Source organism: Grampus griseus (assembly GCF_964374135.1).
Source record: "Grampus griseus genome assembly, chromosome: 8".
NCBI lineage: Eukaryota > Metazoa > Chordata > Mammalia > Artiodactyla > Delphinidae > Grampus > Grampus griseus.
The window spans coordinates 63548562-63560748 of record NC_139002.1 but is presented as its reverse complement, the minus strand read 5'-3'; the positions used below and the strand labels follow the sequence as shown (position 1 = coordinate 63560748).

At 45.2% G+C, this 12187-nt stretch overlaps 1 protein-coding gene across 1 annotated transcript; it reads left to right on the top strand.

Moving 5' to 3' along the window:
• NLRP10 (NLR family pyrin domain containing 10) lies at nucleotides 1-1555 on the top strand (the record flags this gene model as incomplete). Its single annotated transcript, XM_082660092.1, is given in 10 exon segments — nucleotides 1-145; nucleotides 148-239; nucleotides 245-329; nucleotides 332-552; nucleotides 555-680; nucleotides 684-734; nucleotides 736-822; nucleotides 825-1017; nucleotides 1020-1174; nucleotides 1178-1555. Coding segments are annotated over 10 exon segments (1533 nt in total).
• Nucleotides 1556-12187: the final 10632 nt, after the last annotated feature.

The window sequence follows — 12187 nt, the reverse complement described above, 5'->3', positions numbered from 1 at the left end:
ATGAAACCAAAGGGCAGAGGCCGGAGTCTGTCTCTTTTTATTCCCATCTCACCCCTAACACCTCACTTGTATAGTGCAGATTATGGAGAAATGTACCGAGAGCATGTGCACGGCCTAGAGGAGCGGCAAGAAGGGGGCATCAGGGCGGCTACAACCAGCTGCTCCTGGTGGCCACGCCCAGCTCAGGGAGCCCAGCGTCATCGGCCTGTCTGCCCCAGTCCACTGTGACTCTGTTACAGTGTAGGCTCTATTAGATCCAGGGGGAAAGTCCTCCCAGGTCCCACCCATAGTGGTGCTACAGGGGTCGGCTGGCATGGGAAAGACAACACTGGCCAGAAAATGGTGCCGGACTGGACCACTGGCACCCTGTATCCGGGCCAGTTGGATGATGTCTTTTATGTGAGCTGCAGAGAAGTGGTCCTGCTGCCGGAGGGCAGACTGGACCAGCTCCTCTTCTGGCGTTGTGGGGAAAATCAAGCTCCCATCACAGAGACTCTGAGGCAGCTGGAATGGCTCCTGTTCATCCTGGATGACTGTGATGAGCTGCAGAGGGGCCCTTTGCAGAGAGGGTGAAGAGGCCGAGGTCCAGTTCCACGGAGGATGTGCTGCACCTTCTGTTGGGGAGGAATGCTAATGCTCCCAGGTCCACCCTTCTCGTCACCACCTGGGTGCTGGCTTTGTGAAATCTGGAGTCCTTGCTGAGAGAACCACCCCATGTCCACATCCTCAGAGAAACCTGAGAGGAGGAGGTATTTCAACTCCTACTTCACAGATAAGGAGCAAGCCAGAAATGCCCTTGACATTGTACAAAGAAATGATGTTCTCTAACAAAGCCATGTCAGGTTCCAGGCATTTGCTGCGTGGTCTGCTCCTGGCTGAAGGGGCAGATAGAGCGAGGCAGAGAGGTCTTGGAGATGCCCGGTAATTGTACTGACATCTTCATGGCCTACGTCTCCACCTTCCTGCCCCACAGTGCCCCTGGGGTCTGCTCTGAGGCCACCCGGGACAGGGTCCTGAGGGGCTGTGCCCCTTGGCAGCTGAGGGCATCGTGTTTGAAGAAGGTGACGTCAGGAAGCACAGTTTAGATGGGCTCAGCCTTGCTGCTTTAGTGAGCAGCAACAGCTACCAAGAGGGACTTGACATCAAGAAGTACAGCTTTTACCGCATTAGCTTATAGGAATTTTTTCATGCCATGTCCTACCTGGTGGAAGAGGACCAGAGCCAGCTGGCGGGGGGTGGGGGAGAGTGCTGCAGAGAAGTGAATAGGCTGCTAGATGAAAAGAAGCAGACAGGGGGTGAGGCGATGGCCCTCAGTATGCAGTTTTTATTGGACATATCGAAAAAAGAGGGCTCCTCGAACTGGGAGCTAAAGTTCTGCCTCAAAATTTCTCCCTCGATAAAGCAGGATCTGAAGTGCCTCAAAGAACGAATGGATTCTATAAAGCATTTCAGGACTTGGGATTTGGAATTCTCCCTGTATGAATCTAAAGTAAAGGGTTTGATAAAGGGTGTTCAAATGAGTGATGTATCATTTAAGATGGAACATTTTCAGTGAAAAGAAATTCCATAGAAGTAACTCATTTTCTGTCAAAACCAGCTTGAGTAACGGACAGGGATGAAATAAAATTTATACTTTAAGGCAGGACGAGAAAATTTAAACATCAAATTCTCTCTGCCCGTTTGGACCTCCTCCCTCCCTCCCTGACGTGTGGTGTGCATCTGCATTACATGTTAACCAGAGTTCCTCGACGGTGGGAATGCCTGCTCAACTGTAAAGATCATTTCTTTCCCTTCCTTCTGATGCTAGCAATGTAACTGCTTAAAAGATTCGCTTTCTTTCCCAACTCTGTATGTGGGTCATGGTGACTTACCGCTCGCTTTGTACATGCTTACCTGAACTACTTATCTTTGGTGAACTTTATGTAGAATATCAGTATGTCATTTTGATGTATGATCCTTCGTCTCAAAAACCTATGACTGTGCCTTCGACTTCTAACAGGTGGAGCAGTTCTCAAAGCTTCTGAGAGCCTGTCTCGTGGGTTATAAGCTTCAGTTTGGCTTAACTTGATTGTCAATTTTCATTGACAACAGAAAGGAGAAAAAATGTCCAATTGTGGGCAAAAGTAATAGAGCAGGGATCCAAAAGTCAACGTCTAATGGAAAAGGCAGAGGGACAGAGGAACTAGAGACAAGGAGATTAGGAGCAACAGGACGTGGGGCAGAGAAGTGGGGACAGTAGAGATGAAGGGTCAGGAGGATGGTGGGGTGGAGGGACAGGAGGATGGGGGAAGACAGAGAGTAGGAAGGAATGGAGAGATGTGAAATTAGACTAATGCATACTGGAAGGGGTATAAGGACAGAAGAGCAAAAAGAAAGAGATTAGATAATAGGGGATCAGAAGACTTGGAACATAGGACATGGGGAAAGGCCATGTGGAATGAGCCCTTAGGAACAACCACTTTTGCCATCAATGGCTCAAATTCACTTATTTAGCACCCATGCCCCCACTCCAGGCTGTTTCGATAGTGCAGAGTCTTATTTCAGTAGCTCCTCTTATATGTTAATGTCAGCGACCAAGCATGTGATTCTGACATTTGACTCTTCCCTGTGAAATAAACTCCCTAATACAATAAAATGTGAACTGTGCTCATTCCACAATATTGGAAAATGTGAAGCATATCAGTGCTAACATCTAAAACAAGTATTGGGCTTCCCTGGTGGCGCAGTGGTTAGGAATCCGCCTGCCAGTGCAGGGGACACGGGTTCGAGCCCTGGTCCGGGAAGATCCCACGTGCTGTGGAGCAACGAGGCCCGTGCGCCACAACTACTGAGCCTGTGCGCTAGAGCTCGTGAGCCACAACTACTGAAGCCCGCGCGCCTAGAGCCCGTGCTCCAAAACAAGAGAGGCCCACACACTGCAAAGAAGAGTAGCCCCCGCTCGCTGCAACTAGAGAAAGCCCACGCACAGCAATGAAGACCCAACGCAGCCAAAAATAAATAAATAAAAGAAGTATTGTACTGTGGTATAATGGAATGTCCCTTTGACTCTGTATTTGTGACTTACTGCTGCTTAAACAGTAGCTTCCCATCTTTCTAGAAACTTCTCAATTTTCCATGTTGGGAATGAGCCATGGCTTGTCACAGACCTTTAGTCCTGGAAGCTCTACTGTGATTCGATTTAGCTCCATGCTAATAACATGTCATGACTGTCCCCAGAGGTGCCGTTAACTGACTTTTCTTTCTGGAAATGTCAGTCAGTTCTAAGCACTAACTCTTAATCCCTTTTTTCTGCTTTGGTTCCCTCTGTAGAGAAAAGAAGAAAAAGGGAATTCTAGATGGAGGTGTGGTCAGTTCCCAGCCCTCATTTTACAGATGAGGAAATTGAAGGTCAGTCAGGAGCCCCATCAGTTTCTGGGGTTCCTCAGGGAGCTCTCTTAGCTCCCACACCTCAGCCCACCGTGTAGAGGTCCTCAAGGACTGTGCAGGCGCCGCAAACCTACCCCCACCCAGCAGTTGCTGCAGAAGGCTGATGCTGCCTCGGACCCTCAGTGCCCCTTCCTGTAACAGGAAGGTTACAGACACCCCTCTTTTTGTTTTTCACACAGTTTTATTGTTGTCATGACTTCTCACAAGTTGATTCCACGTGTACCAATTCCAGAAATCTGCTGGACGTGCCCAGATACCTGAATCCAAGGTAACTCAGCCTTGACTGATCAACTTGAGACCCCATGACACTAATTATTATGAACTCTTCTTCACACAGGAAGTTTGGTGTCTCCACATTTGATAATTATATATGTAGCCTGTTGAGCACGTAGATTGTGTGTATATACAGAATCTGTGTAAGAAACTGCATGTCTGCCCATGTACTTAATTAAAGAGCAATTTGTACTGGGTTACTGAAGAGGCTGGTGGAACCTACTGAGCTAGGCTGTGTTGTCCCCTAGAGAGCCTGAATGCTCCCAGCTGACCAACTCCTGAGTATCATAGGGATTTTTTTGCAAACAGCAAAACAGGTGCCCAGCCACATTGCTGGATTTTCATGGGGCCAAGGAGGTCTGTTTAAAAAAACATGGATGTAATATCCAGATGATGTTTAGAATGTTATTTCACTTAGGATTCACATTCAAATCAAACACGATTAAGCAAAAATTAAATGACCAACTATATTCTCTTTTTTTTTTCTTTTTTTTTAAGCTGATTTCTAGTTAGGTCTGTCTGGCTCTTTCTAACAATGTCATCTGGGCTTCCACTCTCTTCCCTCTGTTGCTCTTTCTATAGTTGCCTTTTCCTCTTATTTCGGAGAGTGACCCTTATGTGTCAGAGAAGATGGCCATAAGGGGAGTCAATATAAACCACCCTTACAGCCAATAATCCCATAGGGAGGGAATAGTCTTTATCTCCCACAGGGAAATTGGGGAAGGATTCTGACCTGACCCTGAGCAGGTGTCAAGCCTTGAACAATCTCTTTGGTCTGGAAGATGAACTTCTCTGGCTTGGGTGAATCTCATGGCCTAGGCCACATTCCAAGGGCTGAGTAAGAAAGGACCAGCATCTCCTGAAACACAGGGAATGGAAGAGTGGATCTCCAAAGGAAAGGGTTCTGAGTAGACAAAATAATACATCATACTGCATACAGATATCGTGTGTCTGATGGACTGCGGTACCCTGAGAGGGCTGGGAAAGAGGGAGAACCAATGGGATCCCCATGTGTAGAAGTCTTGAAGAATGGGCCCAACCAGGCTACGGGACGTGGTGGCTGGAAGGAGCAGTGATTCCAGGTGCAGAGAGAAGCTGGGCTCATCTGGTGCTTTTATTTATTTATGTTTCCTTTTCTATTCAGTAGCAGTGATTTCTGTCTTTCAGCTCACTGATCTTCTGTATCATTTAGTCTGTTATTGATTCTTTCTAGTGCATTTTTCATTTCAGTTATTGTATTTATCTCTATTTGGTTGTTCTCTATATTTTCTAACTCTTTGTTAAAAACTTCTAATTTCTTACTCTGTGCATCTATTCTCCCTTTGAGTTCTTTGATCATCTTTATGATCATTACTCTGAACTCTTTCTCTGGGCGATTGCCTATCTCCACTTCATTTAGTTCTTCTTCTGGGGTTTTACCTTGTTCCTTAGTCTGAAACATATTCCTCTGCTGCTTCATTCTAAGTTGCTGTTTGTATTTCTATGTGTGTGGTAGGTTAGTTATGTTTCTCGACCTTGGAGAAGTGGCCCTCTGCAGGAGGCATCCTGTGCATCCCAGCAATGCACTCTCCTTTCCTCACCCAAGCTATACACTCTAGCGATGCCCCCTAAAAGGGCCGTGTGGGTCCTTCTGTTGTGGCGGGTTGACTATGTGGGTCGTCTGGTGGGCTTTGTTGGCCCCTAGTCTGGATGGCTGCCAGGCCCTCCCTTGTGCAGATGCTGCTGGCTGCTGTTTAGCGGGGCCTGGCCACGAGGTGGCTGGTCGCGGAACCCCAGGAGGCCCCGGGGCTAGGGCTGGCTCACTGGTGGGCAGAGTCAGGGTCCCGAAGATTCTGGGGCTGCTGCCCACCCACTGGCAGGTGAAGCCAGGGCCTGGGGTTAGTGCGGGACTACAGGCAGGCAGAGCTGGTTCCTGGAGTCTGGCTGCAGGACCCAGGCATCCCAGGGCCCATTTCAGATCCTTGGTGGGTGTGGGAGGCTGTTCCTGACACTGTTGGGTATGGGGTCGGGGGTGTCCTGAAGGTTGCATGGGCCTTCTGGTGGGCAAAGGCCAGGGCCCAGCTGGTCCCAGGGTAGGGTGTGGGTAGGGTCTGGCCTGCGTTGGGGAATCATAGTTTTCTGCTTCTGCTGTCTGCCCCTGGTGGGTAGAGCTGGGTCCTGGCCCTCTGGTGGGCAGGGCCGTGTCTAGGGCTGCGTCTACAGGTGGCTGTGGGCTCTTTAGTCCTTAGCCTGTCGCTGATGAGTGGGTTGTGTCCCCGCCCCCTTGGTTGTTTGGCCTGAGGCGTCCCAGCGGCACCTGCAGGCTGTTGGGCGGGGCCACGTCTTGGTGCTAAATGCGAGAGGGAGGAGCCCACACAATGGCGCCCGCCGGCACCGCCTTCCTCACGGTAGAACGAGCTCCCAAATACGGCTGCTGCCGGTGTCTATGTTCCCAGGGTGAGCCGCACCCGCCTCTCCAGAAGTCTCTCCAAGACCAGCAGGTAGGTCTGGCCCAGGCTCTTATCAATTACTGCTCTTGCCCTGGGTCCTGGTGCACATGAGGTTTTCCGTGCACCCTGTAAGAGTGGAGTCTCTATTTCCCCTGGTCCTGAGGGGCTCCTGCAATTAAGCCCAGCTGGCCTTCAAAGCCAAATGCTCTGGGGGCTTGTCTTCCCGGTGCCAGACCCCCGGGCTGGGGAGCCCGACGTGGGGCTCAGAACTCTCACTCCTGTGGGAGAACCTCTGCACTATAATTATTCCCCAGTTTGTGTATCGCCCACCTGAGGGGTATAGGGTTTGATTTGTTTGAGTTTCCCCCTCCTACCACTGGTCTTGGTTTCATTGTGGTTCCTTCTTTATGTCTTTAGCTGTAGAAGATCCCTTCTGGTAGGTTCCAGTCTTTTTCACTGATGGTTGTTCTGCAGATAGTTGTGATTTTGATGTGCTCCCGAGAGGAGGTGAGCTCTGAGAGCCTCTCTACTCCACCGTCTTGGCTGCTCTCCTCATCTGGTCTTTACTTAGCTTCCCTTTGGGGGGCAGGAGGTGTGAACCATGGGAAAGAAAAGGCTGTGGTCAAAAGGAAAAAACTGGGCTTCCCTGGTGGCGCAGTAGTTGAGAGTCCGCCTGCCAATGCAGCGGACATGGGTTCGTGCCCCAGTCCAGGAAGATCCCACATGCCGCGGAGCGGCTGGGCCTGTGAGCCATGGCCGCTGAGCCTGTGCGTCCGGAGCCTGTGCTCCGCAACGGGAGAGGCCACAACAGGAAGAGGCCCGCGTACCCGCAAAAAAAAAAAAAAAAAAAAAAAAGAACTCCGTCCCTAGATAACAGCTGTGGGAACCTCTTCTGAAAGAGTGGGGTTTGAGAGTGGCAGGTGGAAGAGGGTATCAGACAAAATACAAGATGCCCAGTTAAATTTGAATTTCAGATGGACAATGAATAATTTTTTTTACATGGGACATCCTTATATTAAAATATTATTTGTCGTGTGTCTGAAACTCAAATTCAGACTGGGCATCCGATATTTTTATTTGCTCAATCTGGCTGCCCTATGTGGAGCAGGGTGATGGTAGAACAGGCAGCAGCCATGAGTCATGTGGAGTAAGATATCAGCTTCCATAGCTCCAACTACTGCTGAAATCCCCCACCTCTCCTTGCCTTCCCTGGGACTCTTAAAAGGAAAGAGGCCCCTTGTACAACTCATAAACTGGTGAGGATCCTGTAGCAGGTTAAAATGTGAACGCTTCTGGGTATTCTTGGGAATATTTGGGGAAGGGTTACCAGGAAAAGACTGAACTTACGTTAGTAAATCCATGGCAGCCTTGAGATTGGGTTGGTATGCTACACTTGACGATAGCCTGCACTGTCCAGTGACATCTGGGACATGGTTACCAGGTAGGGAGTGATTGGCAGAGAATACATGAAGTCGGATATGTGTGAGGTGGCTGGGCACTTACAAAGATCACCCAACTCTGCCTGTTTCTTGCTTTTAGTATGTCTTTTTCACATCAGCATGTGGACAGGTATGGATAAAACTGGAATTAAGTTCACTAGACCCAGGGTACAGAGGCAGAAAATTGGTTATAAATTTTGATCCCTCCCCAGATGTACAAAGGCACTGCCACCCATAGGCCTTCCCTCCTTAAATATAGTATGGGGATAACCTCGTTATCCTTTTCTGTTGTTTAATCCAGCTAAAGATTTTTGTCCACCTCTCTGAAGTGGGGTTTGCATTGTTGCTGTCATTTCTAAGGAGCCATTTTAGGGTCACTTTTGAAGCTCCGAACCTCATTCCTAGGACTACTTCTGACTCTCTTTGCCTAAGGTTTGGACTATTCCCCTATTACTCTTCGTATAGTTTTCTGCATAAAGCAACTGGGAGGTTTTCCTCCTGCTAAAATTTCTTATGAAATATAGTAAGAGGTCTGGGGAAAACTGTGCTCCTCTTTTTATATGAAAGGTGGTTCAGGATTCCTGGAGGGTCAGAGATGCTAACCTTGGTCATTCCTTCCTTCCTGAAATTTTCTGTGACTACAGGGACACTATTGTCTAGTTCTTCTCATGTGTCTGATCAACTCCTTCGCGGTCTTCTGAGACTTAAATGTTAATGTTCCCTGTGATTCTCTTTTGGCCCCTTTCTCTCCTTACATCCTAACTTTAGGGGATGCTCCCTGTTGCTAGTGGTGTAACTGGACCTGTGTGGCAATGACTCCTCAAATCTGGAGTTCAGGAAATTCCCTGGCGGTCCAGTGGTTAGGACTTGGCACTTTCACTGCCGTGGGCCCAGGTTCGATCCCTGGTCACAGAACTAAGATCCTGAAAACCACACGGTGTGGCCAAAAAAAAGAAAAAAAAAAGAAATTCTGCAGTGATAGGAAATATATTAAGACAAGTACATTGAAGTTACCTTGTGGAAAGCCTGGATGTCATTACCAAAATGTTTAATATTTTCTAGTACGAATATGGTAACACTGAAAATTTAAGTGGGAAAAAGTCATTCAGATGATTTTATAGTTGGTGCTTTTTAACTTGAAGTTAAAACTTCTGGACTAGCTATGTAACTTTGAGCAAATACGTAACTTCTCTGGCTCTATTACTTTTCTGCTAAAATAAAGATAATGTTATTAATCTCACAGGGTTATGTGTTAGAACCAGAGGACTCAGTGTTCAGTCTACACTGAGTTGAATAGTCAATAAGATCGTTGCTTCAGTCCCAGCAGAATATAGGGATGAATGAACCTGAAGGCTTGGCTTTATCCAGAACTCTGATGATATAACCATGACCTGTGTTCCCTTTCTGTATTTCTCATCTCTGCTTCCTTAGGGTAGATTCCATTCTCAAGGAAACTGTCCCCTCCTAGAGGCAATAGGCTGTCAACAACACTTAGGGATACATTTTCTCTAATCTGTGTCTTGTGGGAAACATATCAGTTATCCAGCGGAACAAAGGTTTTCATTCACAAAAACCCATTCAAGGACGCCTCCCATATTGTTCACTGTAGTGGGATCACCTGTGAAGCCACGAACAAGACACTGTGATGGTGACTAGAATGGGAAATGCTGCTGATATGCACTTCTCATGGCCCCTACTCCATAGCTGGGAATAGCATCAATCCCAGCTATGCATACCTGAAATGGTTTAATGAAAAGATTCCCCAAGAGAAATAAAGGTATTGTTAGCAGGGGAAGGAGGCCAATGAATGATGGTGAGTCAATACTCAAATGTCCCTATACATATGAGAAAGCACATTGTCTACTTTAAATTATTGTATAAATACAAGGAGGTAAGCTGAGACCCATTCAAATTTCATTAGTTGTTTTTGCAAGACGCTGGAAAGAAGTATAGATAGGGTAGAATGGATGGGAAAACAAGAAACCTTACAAACAGTTTCATTGATAGTCCTGAAGGACATGGATGTGGTGGGTGAAGAAGAGAGGATTTCAAATCTTGGTGAAAGGGAGGATGGGGAACAAATGGAAACAGTAAGGGAAGTCCATAAATGAATCACTTCAAGGACTTTTCACACTTTAGGAGTTAGTTCCCAAGTCCTGGAGTGAGGGAGAAAGGGATACAAAGGAAGTCAAGGGGCAAATAGTCACTCATCCTACTAATGAGAAGACCTTGGAATTGACCATTCCTTCATTGAACAATCTGAGTGTCTGACTATAAAAGGCATTGCTAGGAACCCTGTGTGGATTTTCCAGTCACCTTCTATCATGGTAAGAAACCTGGAAGTGGGGAACAGGAAGTGTGACACAAAGATATTATTTTCTTCCTGAGTCTCTTACAAACTAAGAAGAAAAACAACAGAGTAAGTACCGTCAGTAGCCACTTTTTAAAGGTAAAGATGGGGTAGTATTTCTGCCAGTGTTCCAAAAAGGGAAGAGAAAATTCTAACTTATCTGAGAAGGAACATTGTCAGTGACAATCATGACAAAAGTGGATGCAGAAAACCCTCAGTACAATGCCAGAGGGGTCTAGAGGCACATCAGCCATGATAGAACAAGGGTCTCATAAGTATTCATGATGATGCCTCTGCCAGGATTCAAGATTGGAGCAGTAACCCTCAACAAATTGGGTATAGAAAGAACATACCTCAACATAATAAAGTCCCTATGCAACAAACACAGATGACATCCTACTCAATGGTGAAAGATTGAAAGCTTTTCTTCTAATGTCAGAAACAACACAGTGGTGCCCACTTTCACCACTCTTACTCAACATGGTACTGGAAGTCCTAGCTAGAGCAATCAGGCAAGATAAAGAAACAAAAGACAACCAAATCAAAAGGAATGAGTAAAATTGTCCTTATTTGCAGATAATATGATCTTATATATAGGAAATTCTAATGACTCAACCAAGAAACTGTTGGAACTAACCAACAAATTCAATAACATTGCAGGATGTAAAATCAACCTACAGAAATCAGTTTCTGATTCTATACAGTAACAATGAAATATCTGAAAAAGATATAAAGAAAACAATCCCATTCACAATAACATCAAAAATACTAAAATATTAGGAATAAATTTAACCAAGGAAGTAAAAGAGCTGTATAATGATAACTGTAAGATTCTGATGAAAGAAACTGAAGAAGACACAAATGAAAGATACCTCATGTTCATGAATTGGAAGAATTAATTTTTTTTTAACTGTCTGTACTATGCAAAGCCATCTTTAGATTCAATGCAGTCCCTATCAAAATTCCAATGACATTTTTTGAAGAAATAGAAAAACAATCCTGAATTTTATATGGAACCACAAAAGACCCCAAATAGCCAAAGCAATCCTAAGAAAGAACAAAGCTGGAGGCATCACACTTCCTGATTTCAAACTATAATACAAAGCTATAGTAATTAAAACAGTATGTTACTGGCATTAAAAATTGATACATAGATCAATAGAACAGAACAGATATCCTAGAAATAACACCCCACATATACAGTCAACTAGTACTTGATAAGGGAGCCAAGAAGACTCAATGCAGAAAGGATAATCTCTTCAATAAATGGTGTTCAAAAATGTGGATAACCATACGCTGAAAAAATGAAATTGGACCCCTATTTTACACCACTCACAAAAATTAACTCAAGATGGATTAAAGACTTAAACATAAGACCTGAAACCATAAATCTCTTAATAGAAAACTTAGAGAAGAAATTCCTTGATTTTGATCTTGGCAATTATTTTATTTATTTTTTTAACATCTTTATTGGAGTATAATTGCTTTACAATGGTGTGTTAGTTTCTGCTTTATAACAGAGTGAATCAGCTATACATATACATATATCCCCATATCTCTTCCCTCTTGCGTCTCCCTCCCTCCCACCCTCCCTATCCCACCCCTCTAGGTGGTAACAAAGCACCGAGCTGATCTCCTTGTGCTATGTGGCTGCTTCCCACTAGCTGTTGGTTTTACATTTGGTAGTGTATATATGTCCGTGCCACTCTCTCACTTTGTCTCAGCTTACCCTTCCCCCTCCCCGTGTCCTCAAGCCCATTCTCTAGTAGGTCTGCATCTTTATTCCCGTCCTGCTCCTAGATTCTTCATGACCTTTTTTTTTTTTTAGATTCCATACATATGTGTTAGCATATGGAATTTTTTTTCTCTTTCTGACTACTTCACTCCGTATGACAGACTCTCTAGGTCCATCCACCTCACTACAAATAACTCAATTTTGTTTCTTTCTATGGCTGAGTAATATTCCATTGTATATATGTGCCACATCTTCTTTATCCATTCATCTGTTGATGGACAATTAGGTTGCTTCCATGTCCTGGTAAATAGAGCTGCAATGAACATTGTGGTACATGACTCTTTTTGAATTACAGTTTTCTCAGGGTATATTTGGCAATTATTTTTTGTATATGACACCAAAAGTACAAGCAACAAAAGCAAAAATGAACAAGTGGGCCTAATCAAACTAAAAAAACTCTACACAGCAAAAGAAATAATCAACAAAATGAAAAGCCAACCTACAGAATGGGATAAAATATTTGCAAACTATATAT